General features: G+C 41.6%; 1 protein-coding gene across 1 annotated transcript in view; it reads left to right on the top strand.

Annotated features, from left to right (window-relative positions):
• The window catches only part of mcama (melanoma cell adhesion molecule a), a gene marked incomplete at its 5' end in the record, with an annotated part of 42,129 nt that extends 20,784 nt beyond the window's left edge, over positions 1 to 21,345 (top strand). The window contains 15 exons of the mRNA XM_079172037.1: positions 7,516 to 7,649; positions 9,266 to 9,494; positions 9,616 to 9,686; positions 9,816 to 9,903; positions 10,203 to 10,382; positions 11,292 to 11,419; positions 12,712 to 12,859; positions 13,150 to 13,265; positions 13,653 to 13,794; positions 14,496 to 14,626; positions 15,498 to 15,639; positions 16,863 to 16,898; positions 19,614 to 19,743; positions 20,087 to 20,204; positions 21,212 to 21,345. Of these exons, the coding sequence (XP_079028163.1) occupies positions 7,516 to 7,649; positions 9,266 to 9,494; positions 9,616 to 9,686; positions 9,816 to 9,903; positions 10,203 to 10,382; positions 11,292 to 11,419; positions 12,712 to 12,859; positions 13,150 to 13,265; positions 13,653 to 13,794; positions 14,496 to 14,626; positions 15,498 to 15,639; positions 16,863 to 16,898; positions 19,614 to 19,743; positions 20,087 to 20,204; positions 21,212 to 21,214 (1,796 nt within the window). The 3' untranslated portion in view covers positions 21,215 to 21,345. The remainder of the gene's footprint in view (positions 1 to 7,515; positions 7,650 to 9,265; positions 9,495 to 9,615; positions 9,687 to 9,815; positions 9,904 to 10,202; positions 10,383 to 11,291; positions 11,420 to 12,711; positions 12,860 to 13,149; positions 13,266 to 13,652; positions 13,795 to 14,495; positions 14,627 to 15,497; positions 15,640 to 16,862; positions 16,899 to 19,613; positions 19,744 to 20,086; positions 20,205 to 21,211) is intronic.
• Positions 21,346 to 24,034: the final 2,689 nt, after the last annotated feature.

The raw sequence follows: 24,034 nt of genomic DNA on the forward strand, positions 1-24,034 counted from the left end.
TTAAGTTTAGGCCCATATAAAGATGACTAAAGCCTGCAGCTAGAAGATCAAAACTCTTATGGTGGCGATGGGCAGATAGTGAAACAGGTAATGACAGAATTGCAATGATCCGAGGACTGATTGGCTCAAGGAATGCCGGCAGGAAGACAATTGGTCAGATATAGTGATGTCAGAGTTGTGAACGTAAGAACTTTGACGTTTGTGGAAGTGATCGGAAAGAGAAAATATATTCCTTATTTAACTTTCCCCAGAGCATCATTACATTTAACAAGATTAGAGCAGTGCTACTTTCTTGAAATAACGTAAACACCAGAAACATGTTTTTTTTAGAACGACAGATGAAACAAACCCTCGGTGAGAGATTGTGTTAAGTTACAGAAGCTAATGGAACAGCAGCTAACCCAGATGTGTGCTATGGGTCATGATTAGTCACTCACAGGCCCATCCGTTTCCTATACTAGTGAGAGAATAGTTTTTACTCAGGAACACTGACTGGCTTTATATCTATTCTGTCCATTTTATTCTTTTGCATGGATCGAAAACCTGTAAATACAGTTCATTTTTGTGGTCTGGTGGTTATAAGAGAAATGGAAGCTATTTAAGCGGTTCTCCTGAGGGGGCTAGAGATATAAGACACATATCGTGTAACAGTTTGATTCTGGCAAGCTATTTCTATTTCATGTCCTAACCTTCACTCTCTGTTTATCTACAACACATTCTCACTCCCAACTCGTCAAATACCGTCGCTCGGACACTTGCATTGTGTTTGTTAAGAAATACACTTCGGTTTTCACAAGAAGAAACAAAATTACTCCGTTAGGGTTAGAAAGAGGTCGTAGTTGATGTTAACTTGACTAACGACTCACCTGACGATACTAATGAGTCCAAGACTAACGACTCAAGTTACAAAATGTCAATGTTAACTTTTAATTTAACACAAACAGCCGTCTCCTGGATTGACGTCCTGTGTTTGTTGGACCCATCCACTCGCCCTGAGTGGACGTTATACTGAGTCATTTGCTCTGAGCTTCTAATAATGACGTGGGTGGCTTTATATTGAGGTTAGCTGAAACCCTGGTGAGTCACGTACAGATGCCAAAGGGTGCCTCGGTATCAGACGCCAAGAGGCACTGAGCAAGCTGCGGTGTTTGATGAGTTGGGAGTGAGAACGGGTTGGTACCCACACTATCAACTATTCAGAAATGGTAAAAGTGCCAAAAAAATGGAACTGAATATGTCTGATGCTCTTCTAACTGTGACTTTTTTTAAAACCTAAAGTTGGCAGAGCTTGTGGCGTCTGGAGATTGAAATGGAAGTGATTATCTCAGGCCAGCTCTTTCTGCTGGATGGTTGAGGGAAAGCTGATTTTGTTGGCACCCAGTTTGTAGCGCTCAAGGCTTTTCAGCCCTGTGATGATGACCACAGGGGCCGGGATAAGAAGGCCTTTTGTTGGAGTACAGCAGCCAGTCGGCGTGCTGTCGTCAGAGGTTTGATTGGAAAGAAGGTCTTCTATTTATAGCGTTAAAATAACAGCAGAGGCCTCATACCTGGCCCCTCTCGCCGTAATGTCTCGTCTTTCACACACTTTAATATTAGGCCGAGAAGGAATCACTGCTGTTTCCAGATTCTGTTTACCTTCCAAATGTCATTTAGTCCACCGTCAGTGAAGTGGGATCACTCAACATGTTGAATGTTCTATTAATCACTGGTTCCAAAGCTGTATATGGTTATGATGTCTGCATTTGATGGGTCAGGACGTGCTCCATGCTTGCGGTTAGCATTTTGTCCAAACATACCAATCTATCTAGGAAATTGAAAGGAAATCCAATCATGTATCCTTGAATTGATATTTATGTTTGAAATGGAAACCAAACAGAATTATACTCGAGTGTTTCCCCCAGAACTGCAGCGTTGTGGTCGAGGGTACTTCTGGATTTCTGTTCCTAATTCAAGCATTAGTTTCTGTGACTGTTGCTGTATTCAGGCACTATCCAGCTACTACACAAGGAGTAAGTCTCAGCTGTTATAGTTGGATGGAAAGCAGAATGACGGCCATTTATTTTGTAGTTCCATGTTCTTAGCTGGGGTTTTGAGTTTCTAGCAACTAGGCAGGCACGCCTGCTTTTAATGAGTTTTTAGGAAAATGTGTTAACATAGGCTCACTCCCCATGTTTGTTTTTATTTTTGCTGATAGCTAAAGGAAACCCCCCCCCCCTTGATGTAGACACAGTGTTTAGCCTACTGACCTTTAATTAGCTATCCTGTGGCTGCGGAGCAACCTGCATGCCTGAGCCCAGCAGCTCTGGGGGGGGGGGGGGGCTATTGATGGGGAGTGGATGCAGAGGAACAAGCCACACTCACTGCCGAACATCAGATACAAGCATAAATAAAACATCCATGTTGCTCCTTTTAATGAAGTCTCTCCGAGTGTGAGGATAAAAAATTAATGCAGCTGCTGAGGAAGTTGCTCACCAGCGGGGATGATTAGCAATTCTTTAAAGAGCCAGTGTTGGCGGACTGTTTTTCGGAGGTTGGAAGAACCCATAAAACCATTAGAGGAACATTCCCAGCATGATAACATGTTTTTGAGTGTCATGTGTGTGCAGTCGGAGAGTTACAGTCTCAACAGAATTCAATTTAAAGATTTAAAGAATTATTAGATGACTTGCTTTATAAAAAGCAGGCAGAGATGTGTGTGTGTGTGTAACCAAGCCAAGTCCAAAACATTGAAAGAAATGTCTGCATAGCCATAACTACGTTTTAAGCACAACAAAACGCATGCATGTCTTTTTCACTTTGCAGAAAGTTGTGTTTTTTGGCAGCATTAAAAGTTGCCTAAAAGTGCTTTACAATGTGATCGGATTGAAAAATTACTATTTCTGTAAATTGGCCTGTAGCTACGCCTGGGTGATAATTCGATATGATAATTGTATGCACAAAAGTTCTTAATATAATGATAAAATAGTCAGTACTTTTCAAAAGTCCCAAGTTTTTAAGTGTACAAATATATTTCCTATAGACTATTAAACTAAAACAGCATTTTTGCCCTTGCTTTGGCAAAAAGAGGCGGTCTGTGCAGGCAGAAAACTCAGTTACAATCATGCCAAATTAGTACCAAAATTGCACTCCATAAACACTTGCACCGCTCCGTCTACCTTGCTGCATGTGGGACTGTTTGGAGTCTGGAAAATACAAAAAAAAAGGTGCAAGTGCACAACAATCAAATACTGCCCTGTGAAAACTGAAGTGTTCACAAAGCAAAATGTTGTGAATGAAAGGTCGCTGTCAGCCTCATGTGTTTGTAATAGTGTTGAGAGAGAGAGACCTGAGCGAGTCCACCTCAACCGTGATCATGGAGGGCTGCGTGTCAGGTCCTGACCTGGAGCTGTTATATGCTCTGCTGCATGAAAGAGGGGTGAGGGGGTGGGGGGGGGCACTGATGCGTAAAGGGGTGCCTTTGAGGAGATTTGCCGCACTTCCTTATCTCTATATGTGAAAGAAGAAATCCTGGACCCTTAACTGCTACTGACTGCCACCCAGGGAACAGGCTGCTGGGAGATTTGTGCCAGATGCTGCCTCTGAAAGCACAGACGAGGACGAGGAGCTCTCGTCTCCACTGTAGGGCCGTGTGCTTTCACTGTGTGTCTGTATGCTTTGATGTCGGGCAGTACGCTGTGTCCCCCAGGTGTTCCGCACTACACCGGGGCTGCGTATTGAGAAATCCTCCTGCCTGTCACCCACATTTTCATGCTGGCTTTTCACACCCTCCCCTCTCTGAGGGGCTCTGTGTCCACTCACTACTTTTATTCAGAGAAGTCGTGAAATAGTCTGAAGCGCTGGTCTGCTCTCACATTTTCTCATACGTAGCTTAAAAAAAGAAAGATTTTCTTTCCCTGAAAGTATATGCAGAATGTGTTGTATCTGCTTCTATGATTACATTATGTTTTTCTACTTTTTTCTGCTCATCCCTCCAAAAAATCAGCCTGACATGTTTCGCGGACATGAGGGTTTATAGATAACTTATTACTGGACGTTTTAATGTCCTCTGAAGCATTTGGTCTCATTTCATGGCCCACCAGGCATGTGAGGGATTAGGGTGAGTAAATGAGGCCGGTTTCTTGTGTCAGAGGTGATTTGGACTCCTTATCAGTGGTGGAGCTGCAGATCTACTGAGACTTAAGCTGACAGCCTTAATCGAATGGGAAAGCCAATAATGGTGACCACTGTAGTTAGCGTCTGAGGGTATTGTCTCTGTGTAAGGCAGATAATGAGCGACTGTATGCAGAGGCGGTCCTGGAAGTGTCCCCCTCATTATGTCTGGTATTGTCTGATTTGCATTGTGTGAGTCTGTCTCCATTTGCCTTGAATGGAAGGACAGAAAACTAATTTGTTTATTGTCTTAATTGTCTCTGTGCCTTTTAAACTTTGTAGAGGGTTTAAAAGTGCTACATAACAGCATTAACATTACCAAATAAATGTTAATACTTAGAAATAATCACTCTAAGCAAATTAGATCATTCCCAATAATATATTTGTGGCAGCAGGTGAGATCTGTCATTCAATCAGATGAATTACTTTATAACATGAAGGCAGATTGTTTTATTGCATAGAAAAAGTTGCTGCTCTTTCTGTGCAAGTATTGGCAACACCCTCTGTGCGTTGCATTGGTATTTATGGAAAATGTCTGTACACAATTTTGTGCCAATCCAACCAGTAGACATGGAGTTATATATCAGGATAAAGGAACCCGATGATGGCGCTAGAGAGAAAGTCAGGGGATGACTAAAATCAGCATGCTTCATCCTCTGTGGAACATTAATGGAAATCCGTCCAATGTTTTTTGAGAAATATCAGTCTGGACCAAAACTGACATTTGCCATCCATAGAGCCACGCTGCTCGCGTGGCTAAAGGTAACAAGTACTGAAAGCTGACCTTGAATTTCTTTACTTGGTCTTCAATCATGATTTTGCAAGATTCAGTTATCCAGTTATGCCGGGCCAAGTTCTTGTGCAGACATCATCATTTAACATTGGCTTTGAATGAACAAGAGATCTTTTGCAGAAAACGTATCTGTATTCCTCGACGCAAGTTATCCAAAAACCAGTTGGTATTGGCACCAAAACGTATTACGCTGGCCCAAGTTTAGAACGATTCTCAGCCCTGCTGTGACGACGACAAGATGGCAGCACTGAAATCTGTTTCTGGATCACAAAAGAGAGAAGGATGTGGGCAAGGAATTTAAAAAGAAAAGAGAGCATTCAAACATTGGCATTAACCATATCATGAAAGCTACATCCAGCATGGGTTTATTTAATCACAGTCAAACTGTTAAACTTTACTAGTGACATAATTGTGATTGGAGTAGTTCTTCTACCATTTCAAATGTCATTGTGTTTGTTGTTAAACTGAGTCTCTCTCCCTGCTCCCTTCTGCCGCTCATCCCTCCAACAGACCAGTCATTTGAGGTCTTGTTGTCCAGTCACAGGGCTGATCCTGTCAACACATCCAAATATTCTGGAGCGGTGCGTTTTTGTTTTTTTTCTTGAATGAATTAGCTCTGTATCATCCAGACGCAGACTGCAGACAGCCACACATGTATGCACACACACACCCACAGGCTGCAGTTTTGGTTGTCAGGGTCCATAGATCACGGGTCATGTGTACTTGTGCTTTAGTCCGTGCCGCATAAAGTCACAACAGGAACAGATAAGACCGGTCCCAGGTTGGCTTTGCAAGCTAAATCCCCAGCAACCCCCCAGTGCTAATCGGATTAGCTGAAAAGTTAGCAGCGCGGGCCCCAAAGAGACACGACATTTTTTACACTGACTTCTGTGACATGCTTTGCTCTCCAGCCTCAATAATCTGCTTCTTGTCTCAAAGCCGTCTCACATCATCTTTGTCAGAGTAAACAACAACTTCAGTACGTGATGAACTGTTTTTAACCTTTGGTTTAAGGATGGAAACATATATTTTGGCTGGCTGGTGGGTGGGGTATGTGTCTGTGTGTGTGTGTGTGTGTGTGTGTGTGAGGGGGATCTGGTCCACCCAGGTGGGGGAACAATGGCATGCCCGTTGTCTTAAAAGAAATGGTTGGCTGAACATAGGCGGAGGAGGGAGGGGCAAAAAGAAGAAAAAAAAAAATGAGTTGTGAAAATGATTGGTGCTGAGGCGGGGGGAGGAGACGGGGTGGTGATGGGGGAGCAGCCGGCTGAATGGGGGCAGCAGGGTGGCAACTGGACTCTTAAAGCTCTTTTCATGCTTGGTCTGTTTCAACCAACGCTGAGGACACTAAGGTCTAGCCTTGCTGATTGTTTTTCATTTATTTTTGAGAACTATTGAATAGTCAAAAACAAAAAAACTGGGATGTCCCTAGTTCTTTTTTTTCTTCTTTTGCACCCAAGTATCTGATTACACTAAATTTAGAGCATGTTTTCTCCGTAGTACAGCTGCACAGTGCACCTCACACTTGACCCACATTAATCAGTAACCACAATACAGTTGCAAAAAATGTGTATGAATAGCTCTGCCTTAAAAAAATGAAGCTTGTTTCAATTCCGTGGTAAAATAGTAAATGTACTGTACTTCAACTGTACTACACAACTGAGATCTTTTTATTCCACATGTTGTTCTTCCTTGTCAAAACCTGGCACCTACGTTACCCACAATGCAACCCTAACTGCCGACAGTTCGATCAGATATCTGTGAGTGTCATGCTAGTAGCGGCTAATGTAGCTAGCCTCAGGCAGAGATAAGCAGCGGGCTACAGAGGTCTGGTGAGATTGCCTCTTTTCAAAATCACACCTCCACATTTTTGTATTTCCAAACTTGTAGTCTTCCCTACACCTGTTCCCCTTTTGGTCCACGACAACACGTGATGGAGTAAATCCACTGAACGTCACACTGTGACACCTGACGGTGTAAGAGGGAGGAGAGGGGAGGGGAAGGGATGTATCCTTTACCATCTTGCATGAAAACTGACAAAGAAGAACAAGATGGCACAACAAGTCTATTTTCTCACTGTTGTGAGCTGGCCCCCTCTATAACAGCAGCCAAGTCCAAAATGGCTGAAAACAACCCACTTGGCTCTATGAGTCAACAGCCCAGTGTCAAACTGGCTGGCCTTCTCATGACTGCATTCCCCCAATGATGCCTAGGGAACTGGTTTTCTGGCCAAGATGTGGTTTTGTGGTTACAGTCAGCCAGGCAGAAGGGAGATGAAAATGATGCCATGTGGACAAGAAGCCTTTTCTTCTTTGTTCTGCTAGCATGGCAGAGTGGCTCCAGGTTGGCCTGGGAAGACATTCAGTCAATCTGCCAAACACAATGCCGTCTAGAATTGCATTAGACTTGAGGGTCAGAATTAGAATACGAATACAGGCACGGTGAAATGTCGTTTTTATGTTGAGTTTAATACTATTTTCTGGCTTTAATGGCTCATGAATAACAGAGGACCATTGCACAGCACCTGCAGAAAGCATGACGTTGATTTATGTGCATGTCTGTGTGTTTTTCAGCGTGGGCCAAGGTGGAGCTGACTATGCATGAGGCCGTTGAGGTGTACCTAGGTGACTCGGCTCAGATCCCCTGCCAGTACAACTTCACTGATGCCGACAACGAGCCCAGCTTTGTCATGATCCAGTGGTTTGTGGTGAGTACTGCTGGACCCATTGCACAAACTGACACTGCCTGTCTAACTGTCCAACCGAGCATGTATGTGAGGACAGCCCCCTTAAAGTCAATAATTTGATTTCATGGTCAGGGAGCATCTGACTTCTTATGTCCTGAAAAAAAGAATTATAAATAAGAATTGTCAAACTAGGTGAAATAAGGATAAAATACGTCTGCAATGGCTTCCTGACTGTAGGTACTGTTGCCTCTGTTCATTTCTAAGCGATGATTTTCATTCGTTCCTTACTTGTGACACTCAAATCTCATAACATTTCACATGATCATGCATGCCTGTCATGCAGTCAAGAGAAATATAATTTTATACAATTTTTTATTGTATGGACCAATTAGGTCATATTGGCGGAGCAAGGGGGAAACACAAATGAGTGAACTCAGCGTGACTCTGATTCAGATCAGATTCCTTTTAGATTGTCTTCAATACAACACAGTCCATAAAATCCATATATGTGTAGTGACAACAAACCACCATGATATTCAAGTGAATAATGTAAATATTGAAGTAGGGTTGAATGATGTGAAAGAAAGGAAGCTCATAGCCATGTTTTTGTAGTTAATATTTGAAAACTACAATTATTATTACAATTTGTATTATTTTATTATCAAAAGTATTATATTATTATTGTCACTGTTATTGTTACTATTATGATTATTCTGATTATTTTTGTTGTAGCTGTTATTATAGGCCTTATCCTGTATATGAATAGGGCCAGGGTTTCCTGCATCATTTTACAGTGGGGGAGTGCTGCATCACCTGAAATAACGAGCTCCTCCACTGACGTCAGAAGAAACTATTTATTGATATAGATTATTTAATCAGTGAGGTGCTTGTATAAAACAGTCATATAATAACTATTGTAATGGCTCAGCATAACAAGATCTTGACCCAAATGCATGACTCTTAGACTCTTAGTCGACGGAGTAAAAACTATATTCACTGCAGAGGAGGCTGGTCCACAGAGGCAGGAGGTTGAAAGGCAAGAGGGAGATCAAAGTATAAAAAGATTTATCGGTTGAAATAAACAACTACCAAATCTCAGTATCATTTCTAAAATATTTTATCTCTCTTCTTTGGGAAAAAAAATCCTTTGTGGATATTCTGATTAAAATGCTTTTCAACAGCGACACCTGCAGGGCGGGCAGGAGAGTGGCGGTGGGGGACAGAGGAGGACGGGCTCCTGCTGTCCTCCCTTAGGGCGGGACCTCGTATATCAATTTAATGTATTTCATTTTTATTTTCATGTAGTGGTCATTGATAGAAATAGAAATAAGTAGCCAACTTCTATAGTATAGCATCACCCCGTGGGTTGCTTCTTCCCAATGTTTTGAGTCACCAACCACACCGACGCAGGCCACAGTTTTGGTTCACGTTTACATAACACCAACAGGCAGTTCAGGCTGCTTTTGGAAAGGTTTTGAAGAAAGACAGTGACTGATTGATGAATGCTGGATTGATAAATACCTGCTGGACGTATGTTTTAACCATCATGCCTGAAAGCAAAACTGCCCAACATCAACCAAATACATGAGCAACGGTTACCACTGATTTACCCCTAAAACTACTGTGTCCTCCCGCAGAGAGCTGCAGGTAACAGCGCACGGATGCGCATCTTCTACGGCGATGGCAGTCAGCAAATGGTGGACAACAACACAGACTACAGCGGTCGCATCGAGGTGACCTCAGACCAGCAGGGAACTCGACTCACCATCCAAGATGTCCAGCTCTACGACGAGAGGGAATTCTTCTGCCAGGTGAACGGGCTGGCTGCCGGGAACGCTGAGGGCAAGACCCACCTCAGAGTGTTTGGTAAGACGGGCTCACGACACGCTTTCTCTGTGTCACACAAAACATTGTTTAAAGGAAGATACAAAGTCAAACGATTGTTTCATGATGTATGTATTACAAATAATATATTTTCCTGATTCAGCTCCTCCAGAGGCTCCAGTGATCGAGGGTGTCTTTACTGGAATATTAATGACCAATGAGCATCCATCTAAGGTGGGTCCCTTCAATTGTAGACTCTTGAGATCAACCAAAACGACAATAATAATGTATACAGTATTTGTATATTGCTGAAATGACCATCTTCAAGATAATAAATATTTCTCAATGTGATTCATCTTCCAGGTTGCATCATGTGAGGCTCGCAACGGCTTCCCTAAACCCAACATCACATGGTACAGGAACAGCATGCCACTGGTGTCTGCACCAGGACGTAAGTGCAGACAGCAGATGGGTCTGCAATGTAACACCATAGTGTTTCCTTTGGTTTAAACGTAATGATTGATGGGTGTTAGATTGATAAATACCAGGTTTGGACCAAAGTGAAACAAATATTGTATAGTGTGCCATGAATTTTGGAACAGGCATTCTTGTTCCCTACATGATGAACGGTCATAACTTTGATCCCCTAGTCAAATATATATATATTTGAATATTGATTAAGAATACATTTAATCTGCTATATGTAAGCTCTGTGGTCCATTTGTTACATATCTACATTGTCTTGTCCAGATGTGAACATCTTGACCCTGGTAACCCAGCAGTCCAGTGACTTCTTCTCCGTCCAGAGCACCCTGGAGTACAAGGTGCTGAAGGAGGACAAGGATGCACATTTCTCCTGTGAGGTCAGCTTCTTTGTCCCGGGAGCCATCAGGACAGTCGAGTCCGACAACATCAACATCACTGTTCACTGTGAGTTAACGCTGAGCCTTTTTTATACATATGTCGTGTTTGTTTCATATCAGTTGTCGACAGCAATTGTCTCCGAATGTAAAGGTAGAATTAGATAATGGCGGCACAAATCTTCCATCTTTGGGACACCCTACCTCATCTTGGTCAGTTAAGTGTTCCCTCTGCTGTGACACCAAGTGGACCACATAAAGTTACAGCCTCCTCAGATGTTTAGTTACAAATTAAATTGGCTCTCTTTAGGTTAAAGGAATAGTTCACCCAAAAACAATCTAAATTGTATATAGTGCCCACCTCCCTGGGCTCTCTACGGTCCCTGAAGCAGTAGTTATGGAGAAGAGTTGGCACTGGTTCATGTCCGTGTCTACAGTATATGCTGATATGAGACTTCCTTTCTCCTTCACTTGTCAGGATAACTACAGCTGGTCTTTTTAAAGGGCCCTGCGTAGCATTTAAGCGCTAGGATTGGCCAGGCCTCCAGGCTCGCCGAGGTACTGGTACCCTGATTTGTTCGGGTCCTAAGCCGTGACCAATGGGCTATCCTGAACTCCTCAAGGTCGATGCCTAATCTTAACCAATCGTCTCTCTCTCAACCAGCTACGCAGGGCAGGTCTTGCCAGGAAATGCTGTAGGATTCATAATTACACGATTTTGATTCTTTTACTAATCTGTCCGATATATATTAATTGCTGAAATACCCCTTTAAATGTTATTGTCAATAATGCATTTTCTGTCTTGTCTGTCCATTATTTGTCTGTTGGTCCATTGTTTGAAACGGCTTATTAGTGATACTGTGGCAGGCAGAGCCAAACCCAGTGTGTGCTGTCAGCATTATGGAGATGGCCTTGTAGAGAGACTACAGCAGCCCGCTGAATACGCCTGCTTAATTTGATTGTGTGTATGTGTGTCCAGACCCCACCACCATGGTGGAGCTGTGGAAGGAGTCGCCCCAGGGCTTGGTCAAAGAGGGGGATACTGTGGAGCTGCGTTGTCAGGGTGATGGCAACCCCCCGCCATCCTTCATTTTCAACAGAGAACAAGTAAGAATAGGAGGCATTTTCTCACCCCTTAAAGTCCCCAAGAGAGAATGGGTGACACGCAGGAGACATGTAGGGAATGTTTTTGATATGCAGAGCTCACAGGGCCCCCATGTAGACATGAGTGTGCAAGGTCTGTGAAGGCTCTGTCAGCTCTGACCCTGCAGATCCAGACCCGGGTCTGAGACCGGAGGCCACACTGACGGGGCTCATGGGTAGGACTCATTCCCATGTCAGACACTCATCCATTGTATGTGTGGGCAACACAAAAACTCAGCTGACTGGCTGTTTACTAACTAGGCAGTCATGGGCATTTGGTTAGCGGTTGTTGTGAACATGACTTGGGAGGTAAAAGCTATTTAAGACATTAAAAGAAAATTGTTTTTTTTAACAATCTAGGTTTTATTTTAATACTTTTTGCCATCATCGAATGTCACAATATTAACTAACTTACTGCTGAAATCTGAAGCAATTGACATTAAAAAAGAAAAACAATTTAAAGTGATTACTCAAAGTGTAAGTTGTATATATATATATATATGTCAATAGATTTCTTTGTGTTTCATATACTCACCATAGTTTTACACACTCAGTTTTGCAATGAACAATATAACTTTCATTTTTACTTTCAAATAAGTGTGTTTGGATAATACGGTTAAACATTTAGGATTTGTTTAAATTCTGTCTGTATCTCACCACTCGTGTTTCTCGACCTAATGGACTCCAATGTAAATCGTGGCTGCCTTTTTGTAGCTGGTGTCCTCAGATCTGAGGAGGGAAAGTGCTCAGTAAAGATGTTACCATGACGGCTGAAACGACGAAAAATAATATTTTATATTCTGTAAACTGCATCAACCGCTGACAATCAGATGTCGTCAGCTTTTTACTAACACAGTTGAAAGCTATGTATCCATGTATGTTTGGGAAACCTGGGGAACTTTAAACTGGCAACCGAAGCAGGATTCTAAGCTTGCGTTTGATCTCTCACTAAGAGAACTCGGCACCAGTTGGCAGGTCTGATTAGTCACCTGATCTTCACCCACAAACTCTTTCTGCCAAATAAAACTGAAGGAACTCAGTCATCTTTTCAATAAAATGCTCAAGTCTGCAACTGTCCCCCACAGGAATAAACTCTGTGACAAACCAAATGCTAATTTCCATTTCTATTTGAAATACAGTATGTCTTCACCCTAAAAGCACACCTGTTGCAAACAAAGAATGTGCCTTAGTTTCTGTCATGGCTTTCACATCATCACAGCACGGATCTTGATTACAAATGAAAGTATTTGTTGCAGGAGCTGGATGTGGACTTGGAGAGCAACCACAGTGATGTGTTGATGCTGTCACCTGTGTCACGGAAAGACAGTGGCATCTACCAGTGTCTCCCCGTGGACACCGACGACTACTCCGAAGTGAAAGGAGAAATGCAGCTCACTGTGCACTGTGAGGAACCATCACACATACACGCAAGGAAACATAGTCAGAACATATATTTGAAACAGGCTTTGAGACAGAAACGACAAAGACCTTTTGAACGGACCTCGCTGTTTCCTCCCTGCCTCCAGTCTTTATGCTAAGCTAAACACATTCTGACTCCAGCTCTGTACTTAATGCGCTAAGATTGATATAATCTCATCTCAATATCAAAAAGACAGCGAGTAAACGCATAAGAATGATTCTTTTAATTGAACTTGTGTGAAATCGTGTGTTTCGTCCGTGTTCGTTGTGTTCAGACTTGGACCCAGCTGTGGTGGTTCCTAAAGACTCAGAGTCCATGCTCAAAGGAGAAGATCTGACTGCAACCTGCAACGCTCTGTCTTCCCTTAAAACAGCCACTGTGTGGTATAAGGTACGTACACATGAGACGTTAGTACGGATTTGTCGAGATGAGATTTCAAATATTCTAGGCACTCAGAAAAGAAAATGTGTAGACTAGCAGAAAGCTCGTGAATTGTTGTATCATTTATCATATCAAAATGTAATGGAAATCCATCTAATAGTCGCTGAGATATTGTATTCTGAACCAAAGTGGAACACTGGCTGACATTGCAATCTTGGAGCCACACCACTGACTGATACACTGATCATAATCATTATCCAGCATCACCTGTCTTCATTCACTGATTGTGTGTGTGTGTGTGTGTGTGTGTGTGTGTGTGTGTGTGTGTGTGTGTGTGTGTGTGTGTGTGTGTGTGTGTGTGTGTGTGTGTGTGTGTGTATGTGTGTGTGTGAGTAGAATGGGAAGCAGGTGGGTAAGGGGAACACATTGCACCTGAAGGACGCCACCTATGAAACAACAGGAGAGTACATATGTGAGGTGACCGTTCCCTCCCTGCCCGCCCTGCACACCAGCGGCTCCGTCAACATCATCGTCCAAGGTCAGTCATCCGAAACACCAACTTCACCAACTTCTCTTTTACTTGTGATGCCAAGGGAAGCTTTCCAAGTAACACTCATTTTCGATATGTGGCCATGGTTATAGTCGTAGGTCTTTTTTGGTCATGAAGGGCTTCTGTAGTGACTCCAATTCTGCCAAGAGCTCTGATTTAAAACACGTGCCTCTGTTACTAAAAGGGTCAGTCTAAGGCTAAGTTTGGATTTGTGTCGATCGTTGAAGCTTGAAATAAAGAATCGCATCAGAGTTGTGAGCTTTTTTACAATTCAAAACCGTACCAGGAAAGAGGAGGACTGTTTCCCTGTAAAGCCACTGGAGGGCTTTTAATATGAAGCATCTGTGCAGGAAGTGTCAAGTTCAATTTGACAGTAGTGTAACATTGAACGAAAAGTGACTGGACTGTATTAGTGATTAAAAAACAGTATTTCTGCTAAAGAAAAGCAGCAGCAGAGTGGTGAATATGACTCTGATATTTTACTCTACTGATAGATTAGCGCTGTGGAAATGTATGTTCTCCTGAATTTATCAAAACGGGTAAACATGCAGGAAATGTTGAAATTGTATTAAGAGCGAGCAAAACAAGCTTGTAACTAAATATGGACTATACTTATAAATAATGTGTGTGTGTGTGTGTGTGTGTGTGTGTGTGTGTGTGTGTGTGTGTGTGTGTGTGTGTGTGTGTAGGTGGTCCCCAGGTGGTGGGAGTAGAGCACGAGGTGCAGATGGAGGAGGCAACAGGCAGGATGGTGAATCTGAGCTGTGAGGCTCAGGGCCATCCGCTGCCCAGCATCTCCTGGAACATCATCGGCAGCCAGGTATCCAGTCTGACTTGCAGCACTAATTCATCATCCAATGTTCATGCAATGAACTAGCAGATTTTTCTTAACGCTGAGTTTGTGCTGTAAAAAAAGGGGAAACGATGAACATGTTGCTAAACACAGACAAAAATAAATGTCTAAAGAGTTCAACCTAACTCCTGATTGCTATTATTACAAATAATAATATAATCATAATTTATATAGCACCTTACAAAGGGCTATAGAACGAAAACAAATAATACAAATAGATAAAATCCAAATACAAGATATAAAAGGTACAATAATAACAATAACATCAATAAATAAATGAACGTGTTTGATCTTTGAAACACATGAAGTGTGTGGAAAGTGGAATTTCCTCCAGGAAACATTCTCTGAACGGTTAAAAATAAAAATTTCAGATTGACAATATATTTTTTATTTAGCACAATGAAAATACACACAAAAATAAAAGAAATTAATAGATAAAGATTAAGGATAGAATTCAGTCAACAATGGTGGAAATGAAGCTACAACACGATCGGACACAAACAAACAATAGTGGTACAGTTATACTGAGAAAACAAGATTATTTATAATAAACAAGCGGCAACAAAAAAGAGATGGAAGCAGATTAACGACAAGGAGTAACGTAAGAGACTATTTAAAAGCAAGGTTTGCAGGTTGACAAGTGAGGTGCCACCGCAGTAATGGCTGTTTGTTTACCTACACCAACCACATCTGAGATTATAGTCTTCATAGTTTTGTTCTTTGTGAGGACCAGCAGTATTTTGGGATTATGCTTAATTTTGCAAAGACTTTATGCTCACTGATGTAGAGATGTGATGTCATCAACAAAGTGCGTTTGTTTGTGTGTGTGTCTCCACAGAACTGGCAGGAGGTGGTGAGCAAAGCAAACGAGCACATGACTCACAGCGTGGTGTCAGTCAAAGTCACCTCGGACATCAGCGCTCAGTGCAACGCTTCCAATGACATGGGGACCGAAGTCAAGGCTTTCAGCATCAAAGCCAGTAAGAACCTCTCGCTCGCTCGCATTAGAAAGTCTGTATGAGTGCAGTGGCTGTAAGGGGCGGAGAGGGAACCACATTCAGGCTTTGAAACACTCACAAACCGTTATTTTTTTAACCTTCTGAAATATGCACTAACATTTGCATTCAAACAGTGCTAGTTTGGAAAATGACTGTTATGTGATGTGCCTTCTGGTTCATTCAGGGAGCTGTGGTGTGTTGAAAAGGGATAACATGAAAGAAGAAGAGTGATCTCTGCTCTCACAGGCTGCATCAGTGATGGAGTTTGAAACTTATTTTGCTTTTGAAGCCCTAGTTAATGACCATCATGAGCACGAGAGTTGCCTATTTCATAATGTCAGACCGTGTACAAGCATAGAATGAAAAGATGATAAGTTGGGACTCTCATTTATTCCAATTCGCTCACAAGCCGTATCTTAAGTGTTTTGCTTAATGCTCTTACATTAACCACAGTTCACCACACACACACACTGAGGTTTCAGGCTTGTTTTAAGTACAGTATGTATCTGGTATCAGCTCAATCATCAATCCAGATGTTCACAACCCTTCTGCACATAGCATTCAGTGATGCAGCCTGTGAGAGAACAGATCATCACTTTTCAGCCACTCCCCGTCGTGCACCAGCATTGTGATGGAACTGTCATATCTGTATGAAGCCATGAGAAGAATATACATGAAGGACACCTACTGTATGTCTAAATGACAGAAAGCCATCACAGTTTATAATCCTGTTTCATTTGAAGAATTGGTTAGAGTCCTGAAGTAGTGAAAGTATCCAGTAAGAGATAAACCCCAAATTTAAGATTTGAATGGACCAGCCGTCTAATAGGATAATATGATGAAAAACTGCAGCTTCCCTGGTTAATGGAGGCAAACAACCACAAGGCGGTGAATCAATTATTTTTTTTAATAAAATCTTTTTTGATTCCTTTTAATCATCTTGTGACTCTTCTGAGGTCCTGACCTCATGGCCGTGAAACCACTGTTTTAGCAGCCAGTGCTGTAACCTCTTCTGTTACACAGGCAGTCTGCTCTGTTCCCCTCACACCTCCAGAGGAATATGGGATTGTTTGTAATTACTGAAGCAGCTGCGATCAAATTAAATATGAGAAGTGCGTGTTTGTGTGTGTGTGTGTGTGTGTGTGTGTGTGTGTGTGTGTGTGTATTGGTGGGCCCACTCTAAGTGTTGTTCTACTTGTTCACAGTTGCCAGAGTGACGTCAGCTGCTCCCTTCTCTCCTGGTAAGATTGTTGCTCTGTAGTCTCTTCTTGTTTCGCTGTTGCTCACTTTCTTCTTCAGGCGTTAAGTTCTGTCCGTGACAATGAATGGGTTGGAGGACTCTATGCATTATTCATGACTTTCATACAGGGACTCTATACCAGGACTGTCTAGTTTGCTGGCAGATCTTTGGGATGGCCTGTGGGCATATTAAATATTCTCTTTGATACAGAGAGAAAAATCATAACACCAGAAAATTCAAGCACGCCAACACCCCTAATGCTATTTGGACCAAACGATCTGCAGTGGCAAAAAACATTATTTGTACATCCCTGAATTTGTTAAACAAACATAAATAAGTTACGTGTCTCACTTTTACTAACTTTTTCCAGACAGTCTTGTGTTTTATAGTTTGTTTTTTTATATACCAGATGAAATTAAAGTAAATATGTAGAGCGGCATTATTATGGGGCAATTTTCTGACTATCTCAGCAGTCGCTTCATGCCATTAAAACCTTCACTTGCCTCTGGGGAATACAATGGGCAAAGAAAGAACATTTCAGAGAGCCACCTCCCTCACCCACAACCATTAAAAACAACAGTGTTGCTCCCATGATATCAATATTTGTTTAATTGGGGCCCTATTCTTGCGCTGGCCCTCGATATAGAAGCTTCCTACACACTCACTAAACGAGGAGTGGAAGATCTAATTTAAGAATGAATTACATCATTGTTTTACGACACTGAGAACTATTAAAAGAATGACGCCGTCTTACTCCGTTTTTGTGGATTCAGCATATGCAAAATGCTGATCTGGATAATTCAATGCATCGAAAGTGAATACAATTTAGAAAATAGGCTTAAAGCTGACAATGATACTGTTAGGTCTGAGATAACATGACTGGAATCAAAGTCATGTTTGATGATTTGATTGTGTCAGTAAATAGTACACCGTTGACAAAATAAACTAATTAAATCTCACAGAATACACCACTGCACAGTGTGACAGTTAGATATGGTGCATTTAATAATATAAATATTATATTGGATATTATCTATATATATATATTAGTGCAGTTCCTGTGTTGCTATTTCGGCTTTATCGAGAACCGCTCATCCAAACAACTTCACACTCGACTCTGCACTCCGTTGGGTCCTGAGCAATATACCTGGCGTAATACGTCCAGGCGGCAATCTCCGGTTCTAAAAGGGGAAGCGAAGGCCAAATTGGCTTAAACCTGCATTCTTTCTAAAAAGCCAGCAGGGGGCGACTCCTCTCATTAAAAAAAGTCAGATTGTATAGATCTCTATGAGAAGATGGCCCTACTTTTCAGAGCCAGAATGGCTTCAAAACGGTAGTTCACAAACGAATGAGTGACGTCATAGTGATTACGTCTACTTCCAATGTACAGTGGGTGGTTGCTTCCCCTAACAATTCGAGAGTATACGTGTCATTTGGTTGGAAAAGCTCACACGAGCATCGACGGAGAGCAAGGTGTACCCAGCGGTCTATACGGTGGTGTAACAGTTAATAGGGTCCCCTTACCAATACACTACACAGTGGTTACATAAAATATGTCCCGTAGATCTAAAGAGTTCGTCCTGCACACTGCGCTTTCATGGGTCCTCAGCAATACACTCAGCAAGTGTGAAGTCAATCGGATGAACACTTGTGAAGAAAATTTGAAGGACAGACATACAAAGACTCCTAGTTTTAGTTAGATATATTGAAGGGTATGAAACATAGAAAATATCACAAGCTAGTATGGGAATATTGTTTTGGTATTTGCATTGTTAGAAATTACAAATTAAAAAAGGTAATTGAAAATCTATTAAATACACTGAAAATCACTAAACCCTACCAGATACACCCCATTCCTTATAAAATATTATACAGGGCTCGGACATAGTATTAGTAGTTCATAAAACCCAACCAGCAGACTCTAAAGTGTGTAGCCTCTTTGTTTTTTAAAAGAAAAGAGGAAGAAAGCATTCTCAACTTTTCATTCTGGATGGATAAAGTCATCAAAATAAAGGTTATTAAAGAATGGGTCACAGATGTTGGGCAAAATAAATGACATTTTTCTGCAGTCCTGCCACTTTAATAACACAGAAACAAGATGAAAAGTAATTTCACGCACAGCTAATTATTTCTTATGAGGAAACGGACTTTGTTAAATATGCCACTTGAGAAACAAAACTGTTTAAATAACGCAGTTTGTTGGTATAGAACAGATGTTTAATTATTGTCATTTTTTTTGCATAAAGTCGGGAATCGCAAGAGACAGATTTGAAAAAAACAGACGCCGAGACATTCTGACTTTAAGTCTCTAGTAAGCTCCAAAAACACAGGATCATACATTTCCCATAATGCAACCTACAGCATCTTTTGTCTTTCCATCTTCACACCCCCAGTTTGTAGCACAAATTTGTAATAAATATGTTTCCTTTTGGCTTTGGTCATTTTCCAAGACTTGACAAAGCTCCTCCATAGATGTTTTCACAGACTTAAGACGTCAGTGAATTTACTTTAATGTGTAAAATTGGCAAAGTGCCTCTTTTAAGTGCAATGTTACCCCTGAGAATTTATGCTCAGGCAAAAGCAAATAGTTTTGTGTGAACGCTGATATAAACAGAAACTTTATTGGTACACAATGAACTCTGGCAGATACAAAGTATTGCTTTGCTAGATGGACAGACACTAACATGTCAGTGGTCTCTCTCTCTGTGTCCTGTAGCTGAAGGCAGTGGGGTGATCATAGTGGTGATCATTCTGTGTCTGCTGCTGCTCGCCATCCTCGGCAGCATTCTCTACTTCCTGCATAAGAAGGGGAAGATCCCCTGTGGACGCTCAGGGAAACAGGAGATGTGAGTACCGTCTTCTTTAAATCTGATGATGATGACTACAAGTATTATCTGTGTCTGATACTCTGCATACGTTTGGCTTATCCCTCTTACATGCAACCAAAAATCTTAAAATAATGAGGTCACATTTCAATACATTTCTGGTACTCAAAAAGGATGCTGATGCAGAAATAAATGTAAAACAAACTAACCTAAGAAAAGCTTAAACCTGGGTATAGTAACAATGTAAACCAATCTCACATGTTGAACTTGTGTTAAGAGAAGAGTTTGTAATGAGACCCAGTCCCTCTGCAGTTACCTGTTTTTGTGAAATTCCACATGAGCCAACCGTCCTTTCTGTCAGCAGCACCAAAGAGAAGACCACCAAAGATGACATTGTGGTGGAGATGAAGACCAACACAAAGAACGAGGAAGCTGTCCTCCTAAAGGCTGTCAACGGAGACAAAAAGGGCCCTAATGACCAGGTAACTATTGTGTGTGGATGAATGTGATGTTCATTGTTACAAGATGTAAGACTCGAAGCCTAAAGTTTGTTCTGCTTCAGTTTATAAGTTGCGGAGCTCAAATGTAAAAGTTGTCCTGAGGGGAGGCGGTAGAGAAACGCAAATGGAGAGTGCAAAAAAAAGCGTCATCACGGATGCGAGTCAGGAAATAGAGAGTTGGACATCCTGCTCTCAGTAACTTCACAGAAGCTGCTTTTAAATTTGGATATATGAGGCGCATGTGGGATTAATAGCACTGGCCTTTGCATCATTTATTTAATGGATATAAATGAACCGGCACCAGCTGCTAGCATGCAGAAAACAAACTGATGATGCGGAGGATGTCTGGATGTGATACAGAGACAAGTGTTTGGGATTTTAAGGGATACTCATGTCATTGTGTGTAGAAATTCTATGTGCGTTTATCTTTATTTCTGATGGCATAATGTGTTAGTAACAAAGCGTTCTCCACGCCTCCATGACTTGTCGAATAGATTAGTTTAAATCCTTGCGTTCTCGCATTAGCAAAAACAAATCCCTCTCCGCCTCCAAAACTCTGCTGCTCGGATTTTGACTCTTAATAGGAAACATAACCACATTTTACCGATCCCGGCTTCTTTACACTGGCTAGCTGTTGCTGTTAGAATTTATTTTAAGATATTATTGATTGCTTACAAAGCCCTGAGAGGCCTTGTCTGTCCGTTAAATATGAAGCTAAAGCCAACTAACTTGGCTTAGCACAAAGACTGGTAACAGCTAGCCCGACTCTGTCAGAAAAAGAAACAAAATATACCGACGAGCACCTCGACAGATAAAACGTGTTACACGACGTAACACGAGCTGTAGAGGTGCTGGTAGGTGGATTATGTTACCTTTTAATAAACAGGAATTTCCCTGTAACTGCAGATCACAGCTCATTTGTCATGAGTAGTATGTGTGTGTGTGTGTGTATGTCTGTGTAACACTGATGTCCTCCTCTGTCCCTCCAGTAAAGTCCCTGACGGTTCAGCGGTGATGTTGTGCAGCAGGAGGCAGCACAAGAGAAGCCAGCAGTCACTGTGTGTGTGTGTGCGTGTGTGTGTGACGCTCCCACTGATCTGAGACCTGCAGGGTAACACCACCTCACAGTCCGGACATTCCCCCCCCATCATCATGCTTTTGTTCTCGGCAGTATTCAGTAGATTTACACACATTACACACACACACACACAGGTATGTATGTACAGATGTGTATTTTCTTTTGAATGAATGTTCGCTGACGTTCATTTGTTTTGTACTATTTCCTCAAACTGTGTTCAGCTCTTGGCTGTTGTTCAGCGTGTCTGTACGATGGTGTCTCATGTGCATCGTCAACTTTTTTTTTTTTTTCTTTTTTTTTATGAAAGTGTATATATTATATATATTTTGTTATTTAAGATATTTTGGCACTCAGATTTTCGTTTCATGTAAGCGTCTGGGTCATGTTCATGTTGATCCGTGTTCATGGCGTCCAGGTGAGTTTTTAGGACGGGACATGACGTCAGAGACCAAACAGCTGCTCCTCTGAGGCAGCTCTTCACTGATGGTTCACAGTCACACTGAGAGAAGGTTCGCCAGTGTGTTTGCTTCATTTTCATTTTTTTAATTGGCACCAGTATTTCTCCAAAACATGACAAACACTGAGGTGTTTCCCCCCAGAGTCACTTGAAACGCAGGATAATCATAATTATCTATAAAAACTGTCAATCAGACACACTGGCAGCCTTCTTTTGCAAACTGCTGTCAAGCACTTGTACTGTTTGTAAATATGTGGTAGTGTGCAGACCTGCTAGTGGTGGACTTGGGCTGTAACTGATGGTGAAAAGGTCAAAGGTTAGAGATCTGCTGTGCCTGTTTTTTGAGAATGCATCATACACTGAGTTTGTTTTGTTTCTTCGGTTTGCTCTGTGTGTGTTTTCTGTGTGTTTCCACTGAGAGCTCGTTGGGCCTGAAGAAGTGTTGTCGTGTTGGTGCGTGTTTCATGTGTTTACTACAGATGACCCATACTGTACTGCAGCTGTATGTTTTCATCCAGTTTGAGAATTAAAGGTGACATTAAAGGTTTTCGTTTGGAAAAAGAGAAGTTGTTTATCGCTTATTGTTGTTTTGAAGGGGTCTCCAGAATCCTTAAAAACTCTTCTAAACATCAAGATCAACAAAATATTCCATTCTATCACCTTATTCTTCACCCCGTACTCGCTACTCCTCCTGGGGTCCGCACACAAACAAAAATATAAAAATAGTTATGAGTTAAATAACTCAACATATAAAAAGGTAGACAATGAAAGCAAACAAAATAAAAACGAACAAAAAACGATTTCAAAACATAAGTTACATCTAATTAAGATTCATGCTATTTTCATACACAATAGGTTTATTGTTTTCTTTTGGCATTGTACAAATTAACCAACGCAACATGTCATTTCCGGATGCTTTTTTTTTGGGGGGGGGGGATTGCATATTGAAAACTGGTTAAAAACATTTTATATTTTAGCCAGAGGGGAACATTTTTTTTTTTAATTGTTGAAATACTTTCTGAGCAGCAGTAAGTGTTTTTAAAGATCATCAGGGATTTATTACTCAGCCAAATGGATATTTGAATGTCTTGATAACAGATAAGAGGCACAAACTGGAGGTAATCTACAGTAAAATGATCGCTCTGCCTGATTAATAGTAAGTCATCTGAAACATGCAACAACACTGGAATGCGTCCGCAGTGGCCCGTCTTGTAAATATGATGTACTGATTGCTCACTGTGTAGGTTTTTTGTGAAAAAATACATTTTGTTGCAGCGTGCTACATTTTGCCCAGAAGACTTGCAACGTTAAAGTAATGATGTTTTCTGTTTTATTTTTTTCCCCCCACTGAGTTGAGGTGTTGAAGTTGTAGAAATGTCTGGGTACAGGAAGTCCTCGGGCAAGAAGTGTGCAGTGCGGTCATTGTAGTTTAGAGAAGCTGCACGAAGCCATAACACCAACCGCCTACGGTGTGCAGTCAAACATTAGTTATTAGATCCGTAAATCTGCACCTCGTCTTTTCAGCTTAATACAACTTTAAATACAAACATGTTTGGGATTTTTCAACTAAGGGAAAACATTAGAAACTGAACATTGCAATTATGTTCTTTTCTTTTCCTAAATGTGTGTAAATTAAGTGCTGTACATGTGATTCTTTGATGCTTGCAGTTTTTTTTGTTTTTTTTATATTTTTTGCAAGAAAATAATGCCAAATAAAAAGGTTTCATTTAAAGAGAGACTGTGTTTTGTGTCGTTGTTTTTCCAGAGGAATGAAAAGAGTACTTTTCAAAATGAACCACAACAGTAGTGAGTTCAGTGTGCTCCGCGTCAGCGCTGCACAGTCCCCACGGGGAGGAGACGGGAAGGAGCGCCGCCTCCAAACCGCTGTCAGCGCGAGCTGGACATGACTCCCAACAGTAGCTCGGATTTCCAGCTGGAGTCTGGAGGGACAGAAAACAGCTCACAGCTCACATCTGCAACCAATTCAAGCGCCTCAGAGCTGCAAAACCAATCAGCTGGTCACCATTCATTTAGTGTAAAGCGGAGAACTTTCAAACACTAACAAGCCAAAGTGATGAAACTGCTTCTTGCTTTTATTTTATTCACTTTTTAAGCGCTCTACATTTAGGCTAACACGCCTATGCATGGGGATCGAACCGCCAACCCTGCAATTAGTGGCCAACCTGCTTTACCTCTACTGTGTTTTGACAGCCTCTATATTTCACAGCCTTATAACTAGCTCTCTGAGGCACAGACGGCGGTGCTTTAAGCTAAACT

The sequence above is a fragment of the Pholis gunnellus genome (assembly GCF_910591455.1).
Source record: "Pholis gunnellus genome assembly, chromosome: 13".
NCBI classification, from domain to species: Eukaryota; Metazoa; Chordata; class Actinopteri; order Perciformes; family Pholidae; genus Pholis; species Pholis gunnellus.